This window comes from Nomascus leucogenys, chromosome 8 (assembly GCF_006542625.1).
Source record: "Nomascus leucogenys isolate Asia chromosome 8, Asia_NLE_v1, whole genome shotgun sequence".
Classification (NCBI taxonomy): domain Eukaryota; kingdom Metazoa; phylum Chordata; class Mammalia; order Primates; family Hylobatidae; genus Nomascus; species Nomascus leucogenys.
This window is the reverse complement of record NC_044388.1, coordinates 82,915,037-82,942,208: the sequence shown is the minus strand read 5'-3', so window position 1 is coordinate 82,942,208 and position 27,172 is coordinate 82,915,037. Positions and strand designations below refer to the sequence as shown.

The 27,172-nt window shown below is 36.8% G+C and overlaps 2 protein-coding genes across 6 annotated transcripts in view; one reads left to right on the top strand and one right to left on the bottom strand.

Moving 5' to 3' along the window:
* IFT74 (intraflagellar transport 74) overlaps nucleotides 1-27,172 on the top strand; it is a 126,621-nt gene that overhangs the window by 25,607 nt on the left and 73,842 nt on the right. For all 5 annotated transcript variants that reach the window (XR_004031409.1, XM_030817599.1, XM_030817600.1 and 2 more), the window contains 4 exons: nucleotides 1,087-1,185; nucleotides 1,325-1,385; nucleotides 5,945-6,004; nucleotides 7,411-7,472. Coding sequence is in view for 4 of the 5 variants with exons in the window: in XM_030817599.1 (XP_030673459.1) it covers nucleotides 1,087-1,185; nucleotides 1,325-1,385; nucleotides 5,945-6,004; nucleotides 7,411-7,472 (282 nt within the window). In the remaining variant the exon portion in view is untranslated. The remainder of the gene's footprint in view (nucleotides 1-1,086; nucleotides 1,186-1,324; nucleotides 1,386-5,944; nucleotides 6,005-7,410; nucleotides 7,473-27,172) is intronic.
* On the bottom strand, nucleotides 13,378-16,457 carry LOC105740184 (leucine-rich repeat-containing protein 19). The gene is given in 5 exon segments (XM_030816502.1): nucleotides 13,378-13,748; nucleotides 14,213-14,401; nucleotides 15,626-16,111; nucleotides 16,114-16,138; nucleotides 16,344-16,457. Coding segments are annotated over 5 exon segments (1,143 nt in total). The 3' UTR covers nucleotides 13,378-13,419.

The following is a 27,172-nucleotide window of genomic DNA, read 5'->3' as shown; positions in this document are numbered from 1 at the left end:
GAAGGCAATAAAGAAAAGTATGGTTTCCCCCCATCTGTTCTCAAAGCTAAGAGTAGTAAGAAAGATAGTAAGGCCATCAGTTGTTTAGTACCTCTGACATTCAGCCACTTTTTAATCAAAAGAAGGAAAGGAAATATAGTTATTCCTAATGATTGCATTGCCTTTCTCCCCCAGGATTTGTGCTTCCACGTGAAAGAATAGTTCTAGCTATTTGTGTAATTGTCTGGCTCTAGAGCAGTGGTTCTCAACTGGTGGTGATTTTGCCCCCAGGGAACATTTGGCAATTTCTGTACATGTTTCTGGTTGTCACAAGTGAGGTTGGAGGAAGTGCTACTGATACTCAGATCCAGGATGCTGGTAAACATCCTGCAGTGTACAAGATAGTGCTCAACACGAAGTACTAATCACTGACCCAAAATGTCATTAGTGCTACTGTTGAGAAACTGTGCTCTAGAGGGTAGTAGCAGCTGTGATAATGACAGTTAAGCACCTACATCTGCCTGTGGCTTGTACTAGTTTGACCAGGCTTTCATTCTGGTTCTATTTCATCTTTCTTAATGAATCTATGTCAGTTTCTCATCAGTTGAGTAGAATAGGATGGGATATACCTCATTCTTTTTTTTTTTTTTCTGAGATGGAGTCTTGCTCTGTCTCCCAGGCTGGAGTGTGGTGGCACGATCTCGGCTCACTGCAGTCTCCACTTCCCAGGTTTAAGCTATTCTCCTGCCTTAGCCTCCCTAGTAGCTGGGACTACAGGCATGTGCCACCATGCCCAGCTAATTTTTGTATTTTGAGTAGAGATGGGGTTTCACCATGTTGGCCAGGCTTGTCTTGAACTCCTGACCTCATGTGATCCGCCTGCCTTGGCCTCCCAAAGTGTTGGGATTACAGGCTTGAGCCACCGCACCCAGCCGGAATATACCTCATTCTTAATGAAATAAGCCACCTAAACTTTTTGCATTCTTTTAGTGAATTTCACAAAACTATTTATATTATTATTACATATTAATGGAAAGTTAAAATTTTGTGTTACTAGAGTTTTCTGGATTAAAAGTATTGCTGACATTCTTATTTCTTCTCTAATAGAAGTAAAATAAGTGAACTTACACCTGAAGTTAATAAACTTCAGAAGGAAATAGAAATGTACAATCAAGAGAATTCAGTATATTTGTCATATGAAAAGAGGTGAGTAATAAGTATTCAGTATTCAGTATTTTGTACGTATAATACTAAATTTGTAGCTATCCATATTGTTTGTAATGTTCATTTTCTTATGTATATTTTTATGTACATATTTATGAATGTATTTATTTTATGCTTGCAGGGCTGAGACTTTAGCTGTTGAAATAAAAGAGCTTCAAGGACAACTAGCAGACTACAACATGGTATTTTATCTTTTCTAAGAGAATTTACTGCTAATATTTTCATTAGTTTTTACTACTACTTTAAAAATACATTAGTAGGCAAAGGACATGCACAGATACTTTTCAAAAGAAGACAGACATGCAGCCAACAAGCATATGAAAAGAAGCTCATCATCACTGATCATTAGGGAAATGCAAATCAAAAGAATAATGAGATACCATCTCACACCAGTTAGAATGGCTATTACTAAGAAGTCAAAAATAGCAGATGCTGGTGAAGTTGCAGAGAAAAGGGAATGCTTATACACTGTTGGTGAGAGTGTAAATTAGTTCAACCACTGTGAAAGCAGTGTGGCGATTCCTCAAAAAGCTGAAAACAGAACTACCATTCAGCCCATCAATCCCATTACTGGATGTATACCCAAAGGAATATAAATCATTTTACCATAAAGACACATGCACATGTGTGTTCATTGGAGCACTGTTTACAGTAGCAAAGACATGGAATCAACCTAAATGCCCATCAGTGGCAGATTGGGTAAAGAAAATGTGGTACATATACCATGAAATACTATACAGTCATAAAAAAGAAAAAGATCATGTCCCTTGCAGGAACATGGTTGGAGCTGGAGGTCATTATCCTTAGCAAACTAACGCAGGAAAAGAAAACCAAATACTGCATGTTCTCTCTTACCAGTGGGAGCTAAATGATAACACATAGATGGGAACAACAGATACTGGGATCTACTTGAGGTTGGAGGCTGGAAGGAGGGAAAGGATCAGAAAAAATAACTAATGGGTATTAGCTTAGTTACCTAGGTTATGAAATAATCTGCACAACAAACCCCCATGACAGTTTATCTGTAAAACAAACCTGCACATATACCCCTGAACCTAAAATAAAAATTTCAAAAACAATAAAACATTTGATGAAAAAATTATTTATTATTTAAAATATCAAATAATACCTGAATACATACTTATTGTGAAAGATGAAACCATAAAAAATACAACAAATAAAGTATCCCTTTACTTTCTGCTTCATTTCCCTCCCCAGAAATAACTTGGCTTAACAGATTAATATATATTCTTCCACTGTTTTTTGTAAAATACGTTTACTGACACATACACAAATGCACACATGCTTTTCTCCCTAAAATATATTAAAAAATAATTTAAATGATTTTAAAAATAGCTAAAACTTACTGGTCCTATCAGTGATCATTGCTTTAAAAACACATTTTTTGTTGAGTGTTGTCATCTTGAAAATTTTAAAATTTAATTATTTAACATACAGATTGCCACCATCTCTATGTTTTACTTGAAATATTGTGTACATTGTCAAAATAGAGTATATAACATGATATAGCTCTACCAAAGATGCTTCTACCTGTGGACTTTGAGAAGAAACAATCCCCCTGGCAGTATTGATAACTGCTCAGTCCTTGGGTGATATTGGCCCCATGAAAATTTCTAGTGTCAGAATTTTCTTTTTTCTAACTCTTTAGTTGCTTTAGCAGCAGTGATGTCTGGATTTAATGAAAAAGACAAATTTTTATCTCACTACCCTTATTAAGAAATAGTGTTACAAGAAATAAACATTCTATCATAATGGTTAGGATAAGTTATGATATACCTACTTGATAGTGTTACCTTGTGCTTATCAAAAATTTTGCTGATTGTAGTATAACTTTTTATTTTTGTTTTTGTTGTTGTTATTGGTGGTGGTGGCGGGTTTTGTTTGTTTTTTGTTTTTTGTTTGTTTATTTGTTTGTTTTTCAAGACAGTCTTGCTCTGTCGCCAGAGCTGGAATGCAGTGGCTCAGTCATGGCTCGCTGCAAACTAGACTTTCTGAGCTCAATTGATCCTCCCACCTCAGCCTCCCAAGCAGCTGGGACTACAGGCACATGCCATCACACCAGGCTAATTATTTGTATTTTTTTGTTGAGATGAGGTTTGGCCATGTTGCCCATACTGGTCTCAAACTCATGGGCTCAAGTGATCTGCCCACATTGGTCTCCCAAAGTGCTGGGATTACAGGCTTGAGTCACTGTGCCTGGATTATTTTTATTTTTTAATTTTTTTAGAGATAGGGTCTTGCTCTGTTGCCCTGGCCGAAGTGCAGTAGCATGATTGTAGTTCACTGCAACCTCGAACTCCTGGGCACAAGTGATCTTCCTGCATCAGCCTCCCAGGTAGCTGGGATTACAGGTGCATGCCACCATGCCTGGCTAATTTTTAAATTTTTTGGAGAGACAGGGTCTTGCTGTGTTGCCCACGATGGTCTTGAACTCCTGGGCTCAAGTGATCCTCCTGCTTCAGCTTCCCAAAGTGCTGGGATTATAAGCGTGAGCCATTGCACCCAGCCCTCTTATAATTCTTAAATTTGCTGGACTACACAATTCATCAGAAACATTTTGTAGAGCCCATTATTCACTGGGATTTTCTTTTTTTTTTTTTTTTTTTTTTTTTTTATTATACTTTAGGGTTTTAGGGTACATGTGCACAATGTGCAGGTTTGTTACATATGTATCCATGTGCCATGTTGATTTCCTGCACCCATTAACTCGTCATTTAGCATTAGGTGTATCTCCTAATGCTGTCCCTCCCCCCTCCCCCCACCCCACAACAGTCCCCGGAGTGTGATGTTCCCCTTCCTGTGTCCATGAGTTCTCATTGTTCAATTCCCACCTATGAGAGAGAACATGCGGTGTTTGGTTTTTTGTCCTTGCGATAGTTTACTGAGAATGATGTTTTCCAGTTTCATCCATGTCCCTACAAAGGACACGAACTCATCATTTTTTATGGCTGCATAGTATTCCATGGTGTATATGTGCCACATTTTCTTAATCCAGTCTATCGTTGTTGGACATTTGGGTTGGTTCCAACTCTTTGCTATTGATTCACTGGGATTTTCTTTAGTAAATGATGTTCTGTTTTAAATGAGAAAAATAGGTGTTTTTTTGTTTTTTTTGTTTTTCTTGAGATGGAATCTTGCTCTGTCATCCAGGCCAGAGTGCAGTGGCGTGATCTTGGCTCACTGTAACCTCTGCCTCCTGTGTTCAAGTGATTATCCTGCTTCAGCCTCCTGAGTAGCTGGGATTACAGGTGCGCGCCACCAGCTGGGATTATAGGTGCGCTCCTGAGTAGCTGGGATTACAGATGCCTGGCTAATTTTTGTATTTTTAGTAGAGAAGGGGTTTCACCATGTTGGCCAGGCTGGTCTCGAACTCCTGACCTCGTGATCCGCCCACCTCAGCCTCCCAAAGTGTGGGGATTACAGGCATGAGCCACCGCGCCCGGCCGAGAAAAGTAGTTTTTAAAGGTATGAAATGACATTAGATGAAAGAGAGTTTTAGTTATGCTGGAACAAATTAGGCATATTCATGTAAAAATACTACTATGTAAAATATGCTATTTATAGATTTAATGAGCTAATATCTGATACAGAGCAGTTAGCTGGGTATCTGACATATAGTTAGCACTCAATAAATGTTAGATCTTACTAGCACTTATTATTTATATCATAAATGAAAAATGTGATATACCTTATACCCAAATAGTTTGCTTTTAGTAGACCTTCTGTTCACATTCTGGCTCTATCGCTTGCTAAATTTCTTTTTCTGCAAAATGTGTACAATAATATCTACTTCATAGAGTAATTGTAAAAATTGAGTTAATACATATGTAATAGTGTTTGACACTAGGTAACTATCCTATGTTGACAACTGATATCCTTGCCTAACTTTTTGAAGTAGGCTTACTACTTACTGTTCCATCTGTGCAAGCCCTGTTGATTTTTTTTTAATTATTAGAAGATAAAGAACATCTTTTTACGTTTTTACTAGTGTAAATTTGTTTTTGGTTTTTTGGTTTTTTTTGAGACAGAATTTCGCTTTTGTTGCCCAGGCTGGAGTGCAGTGGCCCAATCTCGGCTCACTACAACCTCCGCCTCCCGGGTTCAAGCAATTCTCCTGCCTCAGCCTCTCTAGTAGCTAGGATTATAGGCATGTGCCGCCACGCCCGGCTAATTTTGTACTTTTAGTAGAGACGGGGTTTCTCCATGTTGGTCAGGCTGTTCTTGAACTCCTGACCTCAGGTGATCCACCTGCGTCAGCCTCCCAAAGTGCTGGGTTTACAGACCTGAGCCACCGAGCCCAGCTTACTAGTGTAAATTTGTAAATCTACCAACACTCCTCTCTCCTTGGGGATGTTGGCAGGGGAAGAGAGAGTGATAGATCTTTCCAAAATTCTTGTGTGTTCCAGACCCTTATTTATAAGCTCAGCCATCTTTTCAGAGCAGGCAAAGGTCCACAAGGTACAATATGCAGGAAGAGTAGTTTATTACTGCTCATTTATCCATGTTAAAAATGTAATTTGTTTATTGGCCAGGTGCATAATATATGCTTACTTAGGTAGCTCAATATTTGTTTTTATCTTAAAACAGAAAATATTCAAAAGTATTAATACTTAAGTTACTACTTGTTATTTGTAAGACTGAATACCTATATTATTAATTATAGAGAACATGTGTAAAGACTAATAAAATGGTGTTTGTTTGTTTGTATTTTTGTTTTTAGGTGGTAGATAAACTTAATACCAACACTGAAATGGAAGAAGTAATGAAGGATTTCAATATGGTAAGAAAATTTATAAATATAAGCAAATTGATCTATGTAAGTCATATCCTACAAAACAAAGCATTTATATCTAGAAATAGTTTGATAAAACCTTAAGTGCTATAGAGATGAATTTTACTCTGATCGTAAATACCACTATTATGTGTTCCTTGAGCTCCCTTAGTTGCTCTTTTAAATTTTCTTCCTGTTGGTTGGCTTTCCTAAGTGGATGTTTAGTGACTGTCTACTGTGTTTGAACTGGTGTCACGTGCAACATTAGTTAGGGAGTGCCCTCTACATTTCCTTATATGTATTAGTTTACAATATTTCTGGCTTAGTTTAAGCACAAATATTGATAAATACTCAATGTGACAAATGATAACTTTACATAGTTTTTGTCACCAGTGGAGAAAAATGAATAGATATGACTCCAGACATAAAATACTAATTTTTGATTGGTAAATGAGAATTTGTGTTTAACATGGACATAACACTGGGGACTCCAAAAAGGGGGATGGTATAGGAGTGCAATAAGGGTGGAAAAATTACCTAGCGGGTACAGTGTTCATTATTTGGGTGATGGGTTCCCTAGAAGCCCAAACCTTACCATTATACAATATATCCAGGTAACACACCTGCACATGTACCTCTGATTCTAAAATAAAACAAAAACAAATTTGTATTCAGTGTTCTTAGATTAATTATTTGGTAGAAAACAATAAAATATGTTAATATCTAGCTTATTTTGATTATAAGCATTTGGATGAAAATAACATACAATTTATAATTTATATAGTTTATAATTTATTTACATGAGTAAAGACTATTCTATGAAGACATAGGATTTATAAAATGACTCTTCTAAATTTGGGGTTCTAAAACCATGATAATTTAGTTACTTTTAGCTTTAGAACACAAGAGAATTCACTAATTATCTTATTTCAATGCCAGATATAAAAAGTAAAAACCTTATGTGTTTTGTCAGTTGTTTGGGATGGGGGGTCCATTTTCTAGGCTGGGTGTGCACAGGTAGAGTTAATTAGGTGTACTTAGATAATACCCTGAATGGTTCAGGAATAAAACTTGTGGTGGTTCTAAATTTAACATATTACTAATCAAATATTTATTGAACACTCAATACATTCTTTGCTGTTTACATAAATTGAATTTACGTTGAATTATTTGACAGATCACTGAAGAACAATGCATATTTTTGGTATAAGATTACAATGGTTCTTAAAAAGACTTTAAAAATCTGATATTGTTTGTTAAATGAGACAGTTACTTTATTTTTCTTCTTAAACTTTGTATGTGGCACTAGGATAATTATAATAATTTCTCATTTAGTTTGTAGCCAAAATAACCTACAAAGAAAAAATTTGGTGTAATATTTATTTCTTACTAACTTATGTGTTAACTTTATTCAGCTTAAAGCTCAAAATGATCGAGAAACACAAAGTATAGATGTCATATTTACTGAAAGACAAGCGTAAGTATAGCTAATTTAAAAATCAGATTCATAAATAAAGCTTTATTAGGTAGTTTAAGTTGTGATCCAGTTATTTCCTTGTAAATTTCTTAACAGTTTCCCCATTGCCTTTTTCATTTAAAAATATTTACAACACAAGTTTTGTTGCTTATACTTCTGTTATCTTCATTTACCATTAAATAGCTAAATTCTGTATAAAGACTATTACTACATAGCTTATATAAATAGGATTTATGCTGCTAGGAGCTGAAAACTTAGGATGGATAAGAACATCTTTATATCTACTATTTTTAGTTTTAACCTGGGCTTTTAACTAATTTGAATTTTGGTGTTTCATCCCCAATCCAGTGAAAGACACATTATTCATTAGGAAGCTATTTACATTATTTCATTAGCATTGATATTTAATAGTTATATTAGCAATCTACATCATATATAGATTATATGTGTATCTTTATATATAACCTGTCTAAAGACTAAATACCAACTAACGCTGGAAATAAAGTAATTGTGGCAGTGGGAGTAATGCCTACAAAGATAATAATAGATGTGATGTAGTTAACTTATTTGTGTTTTGTCAGTTGTTTGGGATGGGTCCATATTCTAGGCTGGGTATGCACAGGTTGAGTTAACTAGGGATACTCAGATAAAATCTTGAATGATTCAAGAATAAAACTTGTGTTGCTTCTAAGGTCAAAAAGTTGATGAAGAATAATTAATTTAGAACCAACACAAATTTTATTCCTGAATTATTTATTCTAAGGCAACACAAACACAGACAATGAGCTGTGTTGTGTAAATACACATACAAGCACGTTCTCTCCCAGAAGTTTGTTAATATTAGTCTCTTTGAGAGCAAAGACAATAATAAACCCAAATTACCATATTCAATTACCAAAATTCAGTAACACCAAATACACTCTCTTGTTACCTCTGCATAAAACAGTAAATATTTGATGATGGATAGATGTTAAAATATACTGATAAAACATTTGAAAGATAAATGTAATTCTTCTGTTGATTAAAATCAAGAATCTCTTCTCCCCTGTCTTTTTTTTTTATGTAGAGTTTTGCTCTGTTGCCCTTGCTGAATTGAAGTGGTGTGCTCATGGCTCACTGCAGCCTTGAACTCCTGGGTTCAAGTGATGTTGCCTCAGCCCTCCAAGTAGCTGAGACTACAGGTGCATGCCACTATGCCCACCTAATTTTTTGTTTCTTGTGGAGATGGGGTCTTATTACGTTGCCCAGGCTAGTCTCAAATTCCTGGTCTCAAGCAGTCCTCCTAACTTGGCCTCCTCAAGTGTTGGGATTACAGGTGTGAACCATTATACCCGGCCACCATCTATCATTTGATGCTGCTGTAAAGTGATATAAACTCAAAAACTAGCAGTCTTTTTCCTTTTACAAGGAAAATTTTGTTCATGGTAACCAAGCTCTTACTTGAAAATGTTCCTTTTTTTTTTTTTTGTTATCCTGGTTTTAATCCATTTAGCAAATATTTATCATTTACTATATATAAGATACTCTCTTAGGTACTTCAAACAATAAGAAATATATAAGCTATAGGCCAGTGTGGTGGTTCACACCTGTAATCTCAGCACTTTGGGAGGCTGAGGCGGGTGGATCATGAATGAGTTCAGGAGATCAAGACCATCCTGGCCAACATGGTAAAATCATATCTCTACTAAAAATACAAAAATTAGCTGGGCGTGGTGGCACGGGCCTGTAGTCCCAGCTACTTGGGAGACTAAAGCAGGAGAATCACTTGAACCTGGGAGGCAGAGGTTGCAGTTAGCTGAGATCGTGCGATCGTGCCACTGCACTCCAGCCTGGCGACAGAGCGAGACTCCGTCTCAAAAAAAAAAAAAAATTATATATATATATATATGTGTGTGTGTGCTATAATCCCCTGAAGGCCTTAAAGAGTTTAGAACATTTAAGTTCTCATTTATTTCATCATTTATCTCAAAGTTATATAATACCTAGGTCAGGTTTTAAATATTATATTTACATATTTTACAGATATTTCATCTGAAAACATAATTTCAAGAACAAAAGTTTTAAGAATGTCATAGATTTTTACGTCTATTTGGTTTTTTTGATTAAGGAAAATCTTCAAATATGGTACTTTGTCCTGAAGATACATCCAAACCGTTTAAAAACTCTGTCTGTAATTTGTAATTGAGGCTGAGTGAAATTGGTTCTTTTGTCTGTTTCAGGCAGAAATTGAAATTAAGAACAAAAATTGGCCAGGTGCAGTGGCTCATGCCTGTAATCCCAGTACTTTTGGAGGCTGAAGGGGGTGGATCACCTGAGGTCAGGAGTTCAAGACCAGCCTGGCCAACATGGCGAAACCCTGTCTCTACTAAAAATATAAAAATTAGCTGGGTGAGGTGGCAGGTGCCTGTAATCCCAGCTTCTCAGGAGGCTGAGGCACATGAATCACTTGAACCCAGGAGGCAGAGGGTTCAGTGAGCTGAGATTGCACCACTACACTCCAGCCTGGGTGACAGAGCAAGACTTTGTCTCAAAAAAAAAAATAACAAAAATTATTGTTATGCAGGTTACTTTTCTATACAGCAGTAGAATAGATTTATTTCTTCTGTTAACCAGATGGCCAGCATCTCAGTAACACAAAGATCTATCTTGGCTCTACACATTCAGAGTGACCAAGAAATGCTATACCTCGAGAAGGCAGGTGTAAAAAGCTTCTGTTGCTGGGCGCGGTGGCTCACACTTGTAATCCCAGCACTTTGGGAGGCCGAGGCAGGCGGATCACGAGGTCAGGAGATCGAGACCACGGTGAAACCCCGTCTCTACTAAAAATACAAAAAAAATAGCCGGGCGTGGTGGCGGGCGCCTGTAGTCCCAGCTACTTGGAGAGGCTGAGGCAGGAGAATGGCGTGAACCCGGGAGGCGGAGCTTGCAGTGAGCCGAGATCGCGCCACTGCACTCCAGCCTAGGTGACAGAGCGAGACTCCGTCTCAAAAAAAAAAGCTTCTGTTTTCATTCTCTTCTCTTTCAATACAACCATTTAGTGTGGTCTGACCGTCTGGTTTATTATGGAAAACACTCGTCTATAAAAAGTTGGTTATAATAAACAGCCTCAATATATTACTACAACAATATGTAAGACACCTGGCTTTAATTCAGTTTCACAGTCTTGCTTGAACTAATGATTCTCTTCTAATCCTGTACTTTCTAGTTAGTATTAGTCAAGATCAGTTGCCCTGTAAAAATATATGTAATTATAATTTTATACCGATTTATTTTTCTTTGTGTAGTCAGATATTTATTGAATACCCCATATTCAATAGAGGCCCTTGAATATAAAAGCTTAAGTGTAGTCTTTGCTCATTTGCAATTATATTTCATTTTGCTACATTTCTCAAATATTAATATTTACATCTTATAATTAGGAAATAATTTAGCAGAATGATACATTGTTTGGAAAAATATATTTTATGTTCCTGTAATCATCTCATTCTTATAATTAAGGTTTAAAACAAAGTATAATTGATATATAAAGAAACATTAGCCATAATATACTTATATCCTTTGTTGAAAACATGTGTCTGTAAACACAAGCAAATACGTATTATAAATTAGTAAGTTCTTCTATTTTACAGGTATATCATCCTAGTTTTTTTTTTTTTTGTTTTTTTTTGTTTTTTTTTTTTTTGAGACAGAGTCTTGCTCTGTCGCCCAGGCTGGAGTGCAGTGGCGCAATCTCGGCTCATTGCAAGCTCCGCCTCCCGGGTTCACGCTATTCTTCTGCCTCAGCCTCTCCGAGTAGCTGGGACTACAGGTGCCTGCCACCACGCCCGGCTAATTTTTTTGTATTTTTAGTAGAGACGGGGTTTCACCGTGGTCTCGATCTCCTGACCTCATGATCCACCCGCCTCGGCCTCCCAAAGTGCTGGGATTACAAGCGTGAGCCACTGCGCCCGGCCTCATCCTAGTTTTTATTTTCTCTCAGTAGACATTTGTATTGAATTTACTAATTATGTAACTTTTAAAATGACTATTCTATAGATTATGACATAGATTTATTTTAGTCTCTTTTTTCTAAGGAATTGTCAAGTACATACAAATTTTTAAAACTTTATTATATGCATAAACAATTTGAACATACACAGAAATAGCATACTATACCATACACAACATACACAGAAATAGCATATTATACCCTTATTTAGCTCCCAGCTCCATCAGCTCATATTTGACCTTGCTCCATCCATACCTCTAGCCACTGTTCCATTCCACGTGTTATAATGAAGAAAATACCAGAAATATTATTTCACCCATCAATATATTTCAGTGTTTCAGAGATATACTTATTTGTAAAAGATGTAAATTCTTAATTTCTCTGCATATGAAGGTAAAAATTATAGATTGTGCTACAGTTTTTAATGTACTGTTTGCATTGATAAATTATTAAATTGTGATTGTAGCCAATTGATTATAAGGACTTGGCAAATAATTTTCTTTAGACCCTTCCTATTACAGCCCATAGGCCAGTGTTTCCCAAAGTACATTCTTTGGAATGTTACTGAACTACGAGCTCTTAGTAGATGTAACTCAAAGAATGAGTTTTGTTGTCAAGTAAATTTGAGAAATTTTTAATACTTTGCTCTTGAATAATCAGAGAGCAGTTTAGCTTAGTAAAGTTTTGCATAAATCCTATTGTAAAGAATCTTGGCCAGGCACGGTGGTCCACGCCTGTAATCCCAGCACTTTGGGAGGCTGAGGCGGGTGGATCATGAGGTCAGGCGTTCGAGACTAGCCTGGCCAACATGGTGAAACCCTGTCTCTACTAAAAATACAGAAATTAGCCGGGTATGGTGGTGTGCACCTGTACTCCCAGCTACTCGGGAGGCTGAGCCAGAAGAATTGCTTGAACCCAGGAGGCGGAGGTTGCAATGATCTGAGATTGCGCCACTGCAGTCCGGCCTGGGCAACAGTGCAAGACTTTGTCTCAAAAAAAAAAAAAAAAAAAAAAAGAGAAAGAATCTTGTTTCACCTAGTTTAAACTACTAGTTTTTCCTATAGTAATTTGACCATGTACCTCTTCTCCTGTAAATACTTGTGAATGTCTCTCTGGAAATTAGTATTCTAGAAAAACAATTTGGGAAACATTGCTCTATCTACTGAATAGATAGAAATAGCTGTCCATGGACCACATGAAGATTCCTTAGTGTCAGCACAGACCAATTTGAATAAAAATCTCCCAGAGAGAGGTAGAAATATGTATTTTTAAAACAAGATTTATAGATAATTGTGATGCCCACTTTGGAAGCCACTATGACATTAAACTGTAGTGATCCTGCATTATGGTGACAGCCTTTCTTTATAACCAGAATCAATAGTGACTTGTTAGGGATTATGCCTGAACATTGTGCTTGTGCTTTAAATTGCTATGAAATTTTAAGGAAATTATTGTGCTATTTCAGGAAGCATTTAAAAAAATATTTTCCAACCCTATGAATTTATTCTGTGAGCATAAAATCAATCTTAGTGTATTATTTAAGCTATCTCTGTTCCTCATTTTGACTTCCATATATTAATAAATCCAAACTTTTATTTCTTTACTGATTGAAACATTAGTATAATTTAATACATATTATGTCAAATATCTGTGTTAATATGAGAATCCATGAATAAGTTAGACCTTTTTACTAGTCCATATGGTCACCCAAGCACTGCTAAGAATAGTGGTGCTAGTATTGTAGATTATGTAACTGTCAGCTACCAAGGAATGTCAGTTATTGTATTTGGACCTGCTTGCTCAATACAATGCAAAGAACATAATTTTATGATATTCATGTATGTTGTCGTTAATGTGAATGTCTGCTAGCTGTATTTTGGTATGTCACATAGCAAAATCCCCATATCTAAACTGTGAGTAAGCGATAACTTTGTTTTAAAAAGCAAACTTTGAAAGAAATTAATTTTCTTCACATAATTCATGGATATCTATATATTTGTCTTCAATAAATCCATCATCATCTACCACAAATGAATGTAATTGTTCGAATATTACTGTAGTTTCTTCAGAGTTTGTTTCTGGTATCTGTGAAAGAGAGCTTGGATTTCCAGTAAAACCATCTTCATAGGTTTCTGCTTCATGCTCTTCCAGGCGATGATGATTATAACTAAGCAGAATATCGTACCATATTGGACATTTGATAGCAATAAAAATGAGAAGTGAAGTCGTCAGTACAGTGACAACAACACCAACAAGAAAAGCCCAACTTTTTCCAAGAGGTTCATGTTCTTTAATGGAATACAAGAGAGGAGAGAGAAAGAAAATTTGTTAAGTTGGCAAAATAATCATAATTATATATCCTAATTCTCCTCAATATTGGTATTAAAAATAAACATACATTGTAGTTTTCTTTAGACAGATTTTGTGTGGTGGATGAATTCTCTTTTTTCAAAATAGCTGTCTTTGCAATTTTGTTACCCTTTTACCTAAGACCATTATTGATTTATACTCGTTAAGATTTGTGACTAGACTAGTTAAAACAAAGGCGCAGAGAAGTTAAATAATTTGCACAATGGCATTTGGCTTGTAACTAGCAGAGCCTAGTTTGGAAGACCAATATTTTGTAAATCTTTAGTTGAGATGAAGAATCTTTCTTTTACATTTTTAATAGAAATTTAAAATAAAGATAACTACCTCAGTTTATTTAGTATGATACATTCAGCAGTGTTAATATTCAGCGCCAGTATATTACCTGAATTTCTTGTTAAGTTGTTCGAAGAGCTATTAAATGTTGAATTGCTGATGGGCTGAAAATGAATATAAAGATCTTCAGTTACTGGTGAAGGAAATTTTGAGTGGCATTCAGCCTTAGGAGGTACTGTTTTGATATTGTAGCTCTTCAGGCTGTTGGGGTAGCTACACATGGTGATGTTCTCATTTTCTAGTAAATCAGAAAGAATAAGATTTAGTATAGAGAAAAATAATAGTTAACAACATTTTATAATTGTTTTATCTAGAATTTTTGACATATCTGTCATTCTTAAAGGCATTATAAGAAATTCCTGTTGTATTTGTCTAGCAACACAATGAAAGAATGATGCACATTTCTGTTTATTATTTTATAAATATGGCTTAAATGCAGTATCTTTATTATTTAGTTTATCTGTATTAGTGTTGATTTTATTATTAATATTGTGGTTACATGGTTACAATCTGGATCTCAGGCACAGTATGGTTTGCAGTTAAAATAGGTCACTCGTTTTTCACTTAGTCTAGGAAGCACTTTTAAAAAATTAGTCTTACATATTGACTTTGCTAACAATACATGAAATGACATTATCATCTCACATGCATAGAACATTGACATTTCTGGCCGGGTGCGGAGGCTCATGCCTGTAATCCCAGCACTTTGGGAGGCCAAGGCGAGTGGGTCACCTGAAGTCGGGAGTTTGAGACCAGCCTGACAAACATGGAGGAACCCCATCTCTACTAAAGATACAAAAAATTACCCAGGCGTGGTGGCTCATGACTGTAATCCCAGCTACTCAGGAGGTTGAAGCAGGAGAATCGCTTGAACCTGGGAGGCAGAGGTTGTGGTGAGCTGAGATCATGCCAATGCATTCCAGCCTGGGTAATAAGAACAAAACTCTGTCTCAAAAAAAAAAAAAATTTCTTAATTTTTCCCCCTGGTAATGGGGAAGGAGAGCATCTATGCAGCTGTTACTTTTTAGTGTTTGCTTCTGTTTTGCTTAAACAGAAATTGTTTCCTTTCCTTTTTTTTTTTTTTTTTTTGAGACAGAGTCTCACTCTGTTGCCCAGGCTGGAGTGCAGTGGCACGATCTCAGCTCACTGTAACGTCTGCCTCCGAGGGTCAAGCTATTCTCCCACCTCAGCCTCCCGAGTACCTGGTACTACAGGCATGCGCCACCACACCTGGCTAATTTTTGTATTTTTAGTAGAGATGGGGTTTCACATGTTGGCCAGGCTGGTCTCAAACTCCTGACCTCAGGTGATCCGCCTCCCTTGGCCTCCCAAAGTGATGGGATTACAGGCGTGAGCCACTGCGCTTGGCTGCTTCCTTTTCTTTAAAACGTGATATGAGATTTTTCTGTGGTGGAACATTGAGTTAATCACATTTTGGTTTTGCTTAATTATGATAGCTTACCTAATGTCACATTTGATGTGTTCAACCAGTTCTGCAAATTAAATAGACTGCAAGAGCAGTTCCATAGGTTTCCATATAAAGTTATTAATTCCAGATGAAATAGTGGTGGTACATCCAAATAGCTAATCAAATTGCCTTGCAGATTCAGAAGTTTTAGGTTTCTTAGAGGCGCAAATATATCAGCATTCAGTTGTTCTATTTTGTTTTGGCAGAGATATAACTGTTTTAGTTTGTTTAAGCCTAAAAATACATCCTGTTGAATTACATAGATGGAATTTCTACAGATATTTAAAATTTCTAGACTGGAGAGGTTACCAAAACCGTTATTATGTAAGATAGTAACGTTGTTCTCAATCAAATAGAGCTCTGTGAGTAAAAAGTATGTCTGTAGAACTCTTGTGTCTGTACCATTAAGAGTAATTTGATTATAACTGAGATCAAGTATAGTAACATCTTTCTTGATGTCTGCTGGAATCAAGGAATATTTTTTTCAGTGAAATTACATTGGACTTCCTAGAAAAATAAAAAAAAGAAATGCATTAATCAGAAAAAAAATATTAATAGAATTTCCCTAAATTTCATATTTAAGCACTTAGACATTAGAAGGACATTATTTTGGGAAAAAAACCTACTATCTAATCTTTTGGTGTTATAGTAGAGCAAATCTTTTTCTTTATTGGGATGAAATACTAAAAATTAAGGATATTCTGATACATACAATTGAACAAAGAGATTCCAATTTGTTATACGGGTATTTTCCAACTGTTATTACATGATCATTACAGAAAGTAATGCCATTGGAATATTCCCATTTATATATGTGGAAATACATGGTAAATAATAATTCTGTTAACATTTAATATTCCAGTGTGCATGATTGCTTTATAGTGAGGAAATTATTTTAAAACTATATGTGTTTTTAAAATCAGCAGAGCTAACAACATTACAACATTATACCTAGGGCTGTTAAATAATTAATAAATAGGCTGGGCATGGTGGCTCACGCCTGTAATCCCAGCACTTTGGGAAGCTGAGGTAGGTGGGTTAACCTGAGGTCAGGAGTTCAAGACAAGCCTGTCCAACACGGTGAAACCCTGTCTCAAAGTCTGGTGTTTTAAAAAGAAATATTTGACTTCTTCTTTTGCAATTTGGATGCCTTTTATTTCTCTCTCTTGCCTAATTGCTCTGGCCAGGACTTCTAGTACTGTGTTGAGTAAAAGTGGTGAAAGTGGGCATCCTTGTATTGTTCCAGATCTTAGAAGAAAGGCCTTCAATTTATCCCCATTCAGAATGATGTTAGCTGTGGGTTTGTCATATATGGCATTTGTTATCTTGAAGTATGATCTTTCTGTGCCCAGTTTAATGAGAATTTTATCATAAAGGGATGTTGAATTTTATCAACTGTGTTTTTATCATTTATTAAAATAATTATATGGTTTTTGTTCTTGGTTTTATTAATGTGATGTGTCATGTTTATTTTATTTTGTGATAATAATTATTTAAGATAGAGTCTTGCTTTGCTGTCCAGGGTGGTTGGAAACTCCTGGACTCAAGTGATCCTTTCACCTCAGCCTCCTGAGAAGCTGGGATTACAGGCATATGTCACTGTGCCCAGCTTATCATATGTATTAGGCTGTTCTTGCACTGCTGTAATGAAATATTAGAGACTGGGTAATCTATAAGAAAAGAGATTTAATCGGCTCACAGTTCTGCAGGCTGTACAGGAAGCATGGTGCAGTTCATTTTTTGGGGAGGCCTCAGGAAGCTTACAGTTGTGGCAGAAGGTGAAAGGGGAGCTGGCACATCACATGATGAAATCAGAGCAAGAGAGAGAGAGTGGGAAAGGAGGTGCCACACACTTTTAAACAACCAGATCTCTTGTGAACTCAGAGCAAGATCTCACTTATCACCAAGGGGATGGCCCAAAGCCGTTCATGAGGGATCCGCCCCCATTATCCAAACACCTCCCACCAGGTTTCGTCTCCCACACTGGGGATTACAATTCAACATGAGATTTGGATGGGGACAAATATCCAAACTATATTGTCATGCTTGTTGATTTGCATATGTTGAACTATCTTTGCATGTCTGGAATGAATCTCACTTGGTATGGTGAATAATCTTTTTAATGTATTGTTGAATTTAGTTTGCTATTATTTAGTTGAGGGTTTTTGCATTTGTGTTCTTCTGGGATATTGGCCTGTAGTTTTCATTTTTGTTGTGTCCTTGTCTAGTTTTGGTATCAGGGTGATGCTGGTCTTGTAGAATGAGTTTGGAAATATTCCCTCCTCTTTAATTTTGTTTGAAGAGTTTGAGTAGAATTGGTTTAGTTCTTCTTTAAATATTTTATAGAATCCAACAGTGAAGCCAATGTAAATAGACTTAATTCTCTAATTAAAAGGCATAGTGCTGACTGGAAGCTACTGACTGGCTGTTTAAAGGCGGCTGGTACCTCCTCCTCTTGTTCTTGCTCCCTCTCTGCCATGTGACACACCTGCTCCACCTTCGCTTTCCACTGTGACTAAGAGCTTCCTGAGGCCTCACCAGAAACTGAGTGATATTGGTGCCATGCTTTTGCAACTTGTGGAACTGTGAGCCAAATAAACTTCTTTTCTTTATAAATTATCCAATGTCAGGTATTCCTTTATAGCCATGAAAAGTGGACTAACACATCATGGTTCCCTGTTTGCTGTTGTTTCTTTTCTTTTTTATTTTTTGAGGCAGAGTTTCGCTCTTGTTGCCCAGGATGGAGTGCAATGGCGCAATCTCGACTCTTCGCAATCTCTGCCTCCTGGGTTCAAGCGATTCTCCTGCCTCAGCCTCCCAAGTAGCTGGGATTACAGGCATGCACCACCACACCCGGCTAATTTTGTATTTTTACTAGAGACGTATTTTGTATTTTTAGTATTTTTTCTCCATGTTGGTCGGGCTGGTCTCAAACTCCTGACCTCAGGTGATCTGCCTGTCTCAGCCTCCCAAAGTGCTGGATTACAGGTATGAGCCACCACGCCTGGCCTGTTTGCTGTTGTTTCTTGTGGATGTATATGTGTGTCGTTGCATTGTCAGATTAGTTGTTTATTCCAATATTCTCTGTATGGCTTATTTTGTTTTTTATTGAATATATTTGCTTAGAGGGTCTTTTACCACGAGGTTGCTGTCTCCTTTTCAGCTCTAGATGGCACCTTAAGCCCAGCTTCACCTTGGCTCTGGCAAATGACCAGAGTGCTGCTCTTCCTGAATGGGGGAGGTTCCAGGGGATATCCTGGTAGTGTGGGAAGGCTGGCTAGAGGTTCATGCCCAGCCAGCCTTCCCACACTAGAGACCTGTGGAGCAAACCTCCTACAGAGTGGTACTGCTGAACAGCTACTCTGATTTGGTGTCTCCTTTGGCTGAGTTACAGAGCAGAGTTTCCAGATCTGGGGATGGTAATCCTGTCTCTCCTCTTTGTCTCTACATGTCCTCAGGAATAGTTCTCTCTTCAGCCACTTGAGATGTTTCCCATGGGTTAATGCAGAGACAAGTCTCTTGCCAGGGAATATAAGATGGTGGGTAGAAACTGTGATTTGGGGGAGATTTTCCCACATGCTTTGTGCTAGGTTGAATCGGGGGAGGGGCATTGTGGATATGGAAGTCCAATTCTTACTGTCTGCTCAAAGTTTGTTCACTTCTCTGTGGCCCTAGAACTGTCTCATCTTCACGTTTGAAATCTGGTACATTGCTGGTAATGATCTCAGGTCTGTATATTTATTTTTGGTTTTCTGTAGAGAGGAGTGAAGCCAGCTTGCTTCTTGGCCACCATTTTGGAATTGATAGCCCCTTCAGCTCTCTTTCAAATACCCCCTCCCTTTATCTCCAACACATCAAATATATACTTCCTATGTCTTTATCTCCCAACATAGTTACTTGTAATTTTGGTTAGATGAGTATTCAGTGTTTGTACTATCATGAATGATTGAACTGTCAATAAAAAGCTATTATTGACTAAGCCACGTAACAGGATCACTTTTCTGTTGCTGCACCCTTTTTGTTTCCTCCAAACTAATTGTGCTGTTTTTTCATGTGCTTGGTTTTCTGTAGTTTTTCTTGTTATGACCAAACTCTCCCCTAGCATATCTGTCATTCATTTATGGATATTAAGTATTTAATCTGTTTTATCAGCTTAAAAAGTCCCTCCCAGAGCCTGCTACCATGCTCTAATCTGGAGGAGCTGATTACTAGGCCTTCTGCACAACTGTTTACTTCCACCTTCATCAAAGAGTCTGCATTTTGCCTTTGTTACTGGGTACTTATTTTCTAGAACACCCTGTCTTGGTTTATTGCCTTTTTTCAATGGAGCTTCCTCAGTAGCTTCTAGAGAATGTGGATAGGAGGGAAAACTTTTTAGACTTGGAAAGATATTTTGGCTGGAGATAGAATTCTAGGTAGGAATAATTTTCCCTCAAAATGTTGATGGTATTACCCTACTGTCTTTGAGTTTCTAGTATTACTGTTAAGAAGTATGATACCATGTCATTATTTATCAAAGCTTTTAAAATCAATACTGTATTCATTATCCTGTGTCTTTGTGAGAGTCTGTTTTCATTTATTTTGGGTTTTTTTGGTTTTGTTTGTTTGTTAGAGACGGGGTTTCGCTCTGTCACCCAGGCTGGAGTGCAGTGGCGCAATCTCACCTCACTGCAACCTCCACCTCCCGGGTTCAAGCAATTCTCCTGCCTCAGCCCCCCAAGTAGCTGGGACTACAGGCACATGCCACCACACCCGGCTAATTTTTTTTTGTATTTTTAGTAGAGACGGAGTTTCACCATGTTAGCTAGGATGATCTTGATCTCCTGACCTCGTGATCCACCCATCTCGGCCTCCCAAAGTGCTGGGATTACAGACATGAGCCACCACACCTGGCCTGTTTTCATTTATTAAACTGGGTATTTGGTCAGTCCTTTCAATCTAGAAGCTATGTCACTCAGTTTTGGGATATTTTCTGAATTATCTCATTGATGATACAATTTTCTTTATTTTTTAAGATAAATTTTCACTTTTTTTTCCTAGAATTTCTTCAATTAGATGTTGGACCTCCTGGAATGATTGTAAAACCTTTACCGTCCTACATTTTATCTTGGTGTGTTTTTTGCTTTCCTTTCTGGGAGACATCCTCAACTTTCTCTTCACACTCTTCTATTAATTTTTTTTTGCCATCTTTTTAAATTCTAAGAGCTTTTTTGTTTCAAAATATTTTCTTTATTAGTATCCTGTTGCATGAATATATTATATTTTCTTGTTTATTGTTGTGCCTTTTGTTATGTTCCTTTTCTTTGAATAGCTTTTATATCCTTGGATTGTATTTTTCCAGTTATCTTTGGGCAGTGTGCTTTATATTGGAGGCCTTCTGCTGAGTCTGTTAATATTTTATTTAGGGTTTATGTGTGAGAATGGGAAACTAAAAAGCTGATAGGAAAATGCATTTGTGTGGGTCTCATTGTTTCTAGGCTTGACCACACAGTGTAACTGCTGGACTGTTTTCTTAGGGAATGTCATTATCTACAAAATGACTCTTCTGATTTACTGCCCAAAGAGATAATGGCCTGGTAGCCAGCATTCTGAGTGCTAAGTGATAAAAAAGCTGGATTTATATCAATATTTAGTATGGAAACTATAACTTAATCTCAACAATGCCTTTGCACTCACTTGTGCCCATTGCCCAAATTCCTTTTGTTTTATTCTTGTGGCATGGGGGATCCTCTAATCTACTTGTGTAGAGAAGGAACATTATCTGGCTAGGCAGAGACAGAGAGGAATTAGCCGCTCCTCTGCTTTCAGAATACCTGCTGCTGCCAATTTCTGGGCTATTTAGAGTTTCTGTAGTGTAATTCAAGTGGCTCTCAGCTTTTCTCATTGCTGACTTGGGAAATTTTTGTTTTCCTAGTCAGTTTCCACTCAGCTATTAGGTTTCTGGTTTCTAGGTTTGCTATTGACTCCTCTTCCATTCTGTTTGTCCTTTTGAGTTTATATCCCTTTTTACCTTTTATTTTCATGTTAATCAGGTTTTGAACACAATTTAAAGTTAGTGGGTGCATTTAAGGTGTCAGCTTTGCCTAGAAATTGACATTTATTGGACTATACTCTTCTTGCCAAATGGTTACTTTTTCACTTAGTTATTTTATTCATGACCTTGATGTTTCTTGTTCTTTATCTGTTTTCTTAAAGTCAACTTTAGAAACCCTTTTGCAAGCAAATTATCCATTTGAAAATATATAAATATATTCCATCATCCTTAAAGGTGTTCAGAAATTTAGTCTTTTGAGCCTTCTTACAGCATTTGTTACAATTAGTTACTTATGATGTTTTTTAAGGAAAGTTTATTTCATTACAGGAGGTAATAGAAAGACTAATCAGAGTAGGCCGGGTTCAGTGGCTCACTCCTGTAATCCCAGCACTTTGGGAGGCCGAGGCGGGCAGATCACCTGAGGTCAGGACTTTGAGATCAGCCTGGCCAACATGACGAAACCCCATCTCTACTACAAATACAAAAGTTAGCCGGGTACAGTGGCAGGCACCTGTAATCCCAGCTGTTCAGGAGGCTGAGGCAGCAGAATTGTTTGAACCTGGGAGGCAGAAGTTGCAGTGAGCCGTGATCATGCCACTGTGCGCCAGCCTGGGTGACAGAGTGAGACTGTGTCTCAGAAAAAAAAAAGAAAAGCTAATCAGAGCAGGCAAGAATCCATGCAGCATACTAAAGTCACTCGCCTCGTTAGCAATAAGGATTTTACTGCTATTTTAGTGCTAGTCTGTTCTAGTCACCTTCCTCATTGCCTTCGATTTGTTGATCCATTTATGCACATTCCCCTTCTACCTTCTCTCTTTCCATAGTTAAATCAAATTTGTTAGAAAAAGCTACTCTGCCTCCTATATTTTATAAAATTTGGATGTAGATCATAATAGAATCCCTTTTAGAGCCAGAAGTGCATTTAAGCTATCACTTATTCAAGATGATTGCCCATAGAAGAGGGATGCCGAAATCATTTACAAAAGGTAGTTTACTTATGTTTAATGATTTCTAGGAATAGGTGTTCAGCTCCTTCAATGGCTTGTTTCAGTATTTCTCAATGATATGGTGAAATTCTTACTGATGTCTCTAGTAGGATGCAGAGGTGACTGAGGAGAGACGGGTAAGGGAAGTGCTATTTTTTTCCAGAAACAAATAGGATGGAGAGAGTGAAAGAAAGCAAATAGGCTACAAAGAAAATTAACTAGATTTAAGTTAAAAGTTGATATGAAATAGAAGCAGGTGAAAAAAGTAACGGAGGCAAGACAGGACTGTGAGCTTATGTGGAAATGGAGACGGAGTATGGTTTTATATTTATTATCTGTATCTGCTATTTAATGCTAATAATTGTTTTCTCAAGTGCGCTAAAAGAAAAAAATCATAAGGATTAGAAAAGGATTTTTTTTCCTTTCCATTTGATAGATCTTAGAAGCAGTGTATACTTAGCTCAAGGTAGATTCTGTACAGGAAAGCATTCAACAAATCTAAAGCATCGTTAGGTCTGAAGCTGTGAAATACCTTGATTGATCCATACTATCCGTGAGAGTTTTCACATATTTATGTGCCTTTTGAGAGGAGAAAGATTGAAAGAGGGGGTGAATGTTGATTATCATGACACTGAATAAGTCCCCAGACAAAGCATTTGCTAGCATTATTGGGTGTCTTAAAAAAAAAGTCAGATAGGCAGAATAGCTAGCCAAGTAGATTATGCAGAAATTATCCATGAGTCAGTTTAGCCTATTTCAACAGTTGGTTTAAAAGGAAGTCAGTCATTGTTGCTTTCTTTCTCCTTTTGGAATATTTTTTAATTTGGATTTTTTTGAAATGATAGTTGAGTTTCATATAGTGATTACTTAGGAGCTAATATAAAATAGAAAACTGGAATAGAAGATGGAATAACAGTTTCTTTTGTTATTTCACAAAATTACGTGCATTTTTACCTAGCATATGATCTACGTTACTGAAAAAAAAAAAAGAGCTTTACTTAAAGGAAATGGTAGATACTGAAAAAGACGCATTGTTCTTAATAAAGTTTCAAGTACATGTTTCTTAAGTTATTTATATGATTATTATAAGCTATGAAATAAAGAGATGCTGTAATTATTTTGCTTTTGTTAAATAAAATCTAAATGTAGTTTTTCCATTAAGTATTTTAGATATTTATGCCAGAATTCAATGTATTTAGAGTACAATGTTAATAATACACCATTAACTTCGTTTCCTTATTTAACTATTGTGTAGATTTTTTTCAAATTTAAAGCCTTTTTGGAATGGAAAATTTCAAGGTAAAAAACCTAAGTAAGAAGAATAGTTATCACCCTGCTTCAATAATTATCAACTCATGGCCAGTCTTTTTTTTATCTTGCAAATTGGCTTTTAGATTAGTGTCACTTCAGAGTGCTCTGTGATTAACATATTTTAAAATAAAAAATCTTATAAATTTGATTGGCTAGATGAAACCTTTTTTCCCCCCCAAAAACAATTACTTAGTATTATATTCTAACTTTATTTAGGAAAGACCCTTTGGCCGTGTCCCAGGTATATAGTATTTTTGAGGTAGACCATGTGAAAATATAATCATATTTTCTTATTTTTCATCACTTCTTAAAGGCAAAGATGGTTGTACCGACTTAACAAACTTAAATATGATTTAAAAAAATACAACAATAACCAAAGCTATAAATATATAGATCTTACCTTTTTTCTTTTGTCTCTAAGACTTGTGTGCTAAAGGAAATTACTCTGTTTCTTCAACAGCATTAAAAAATGTATATCGTATGATTACATTTCACTGTTTTAACCTTTGTACCCAGTGAACAGGTGATTTAAAAAAAAAAAGCTAGACTTCCTTAGCAAAAGATTGACTAGAAGAATAATTTCTTCAAGTCGTTTTTTCCTTTTTTAGAATAACAAGTAGGGCTGTTTGCCTAACCTTTGTGTTTCTTTCTTTTTTTTTTTCTTTTTTTGTGACGAAGTCTCGCTGTGTCATCCAGGCTGGAGTGCAGTGGCATGATCTCGGCTCAATGCAACCTCCACCTCCTGGGTTCAAGCAGTTCTCCTCCCTGCCTCAGCCTCCTGAGTAGCTGGGATTACAGGCTCCTGGCACTGTACCTAGCTAATTTTTGTATTTTTAGTAGAGATGCGGTTTTGCCATGTTGGCCAGGCTGGTCTCAAACTCCTGACCTCAGGTGATCCCCCTGCCTCAGCCTCCCAAAGTGCTGGGATTACAAGTGTGAGCCACTACACCCAGCCTACCTTTGTGTTCCTTAATTACTCTTGGAAAATTTTATTAAAATATTAACAATTTTACTTATTGATTTAGAGTTTACAATATTGAAAATGCATACTTTTGAAAGATATACTGTTGCTAAATTAATTTATGTTTGTCCTGATGGTATTTTGTGCTTAGAGGGATTCAAATTGAGGTCAGATTCAGAGTCTGACGCCTGTAATCCCAGCACTTTGAGAAGCTAAGATGACAGAATAATTTGAACTCAGGAATTTGAGACCAGCCCGGCCAACTTAGCAAGACCTTGTCTCTACTCAGAATAAAAAGTAAAAACATTAGTAGGGCATGGTGTTGTGTGCCCTTAGTCCCAGTTACTTGGGTGGCTGGGGTGAGGGGATGGCTTGAGTTTGAGCATGCAGTGAGCCATGATTGTGCTACCACACTCTAGTCTGGGTGACAAGTGGTACCTGTCAAGAAAGAAAGAAAGAAAGAAAGAGGAAGAGGGAAAGAGAGAGAGAGAGGAGAAGAGAGAGGAGGGGGAGGGGAAGAAGGAGGAGGAGGAAGGGAAGGAGGCAGGGAGGGAGGAAAAGGAAGGAAGGAAGGAAAGAAAGGAGAGAGAGAGAGAGAAAAGGAGTGAGGGAGGGATTCAAATTGTAAAGATATCACCCAAGTTTTGTATTTTATTGAGTTTCAACGTTTTTGTTTACTTATTATTGTTTTTTGTTTTTTTGTTTTTTTTTTTTTTGAGATGGAGTCTTGCTGTGTCACCCAGGCTGGAGTGTAGTGGCACAATCTCGGCTCACTGCAAGCTCTGCCTCCCGGGTTGACGCCATTCTCCTGCCTCAGCCTCCCAAGTAGCTGGGACTACAGGCGCCCACCATCATGCCCAGCTAATTTTTTTGTATTTTTAGTAGAGACGGGGTTTCACTGTGTTAGCAAGGATGATCTCGATCTCCTGACCTGGTGATCTGCCCACCTTGGCCTCCCAAAGTGCTAGGATTACAGGCGTGAGCCACCACACCCAGACTGTTTACTTACTTTTATGACACCATCATCAGTGGTTTTACTGCCAAGTTATAACAGGAGCAAAGTACTCAAAGCATCAAAAAGACCTGATACCTGGACATCATATGGCCTTTAGAAAGTCAGTTACCTTTCTTATGCTGTAATTTCTCCTCTGTAAAATGGAATACTTTATAACATTAGTTCTCATCTTCCTACATTGTAAGAAGAAACACTGTTGGTAGTCAGTAATCAAATTTAGAATGAATTCCTTCTAAAAGATTAATTCCACTGGGCTTCAGTATCCTTAATCTATGAAAATAGATATTTTCCTCTTTCAAATTCTGTGACCTCATATACCTATACAAATTGTAGCAGCAGGAAACACATTTGTTTTACTGTTGTAATTGAAGCTCCAAGTGAAGATACCACTTCTTCTCCAACAGTGAAACAGAAATAAATTGAAGTTCCAGGTTGTTTTATTATGTTCATCTTTTATTTGGTTATTTTGAGATTTTTTTTGGTAGGGAAATTTCTGAGTTCAGGTTGTTTATTCTAGTAGTAGGATATGAATGTGTAGAAGGTGTGTAGGGGATATGTGGATCCACAGGCTTAGCTGGTGATTGTGAGAACTATAGAAGTTGGTATCTATGAGCGAAAGAGAGTAAATAGTGATAGGTTAATCAGATTTTGAAACTCAAAATAGAAATTAATGATCTTGGGACTGAAAATGTATGTTCAATCCAGCTTTTTATAAAATGTAAATCTTGAAAGTATTTAGATAAGTGGCATCTTACCTATTCTTTTTTCAGAATTTTTCTCTACCCTATCAATAATTGACCTTGCCTAGGCAACAAGTGACATGTCATTGGTATTTCTTTTGATTACATGATAAAAATGGTTATTGCATCTAATTAATTTCACTATTACTACTTTTATAGGATTATATTTGTAATGTTTGTTGTTTTTAGAGAAATGAGCTTAATATTTTACAATGCTAAAAAATAGCAATAATTTGTGAAATAGCAATGTTAACTAAAGCAGTAACTAAAAGAGAACTTAAGCAAAGCATATTATTAATCTAATCTAAAGCCATAACTAAAAAATCAAATTGCACTGTAGGCCCCTCTACTCCCTAGTTCTGTCAGAGCCACACTGGATGATTTACACAGGAAACTTCTATACAGTATTTAATTTAGTCAAAAAAATTTATGGCTAAAGGATGCTTTAAAACCACAGCTCTAAAACTTCTTTGTCTTTTTTTTTTGAGATGGAG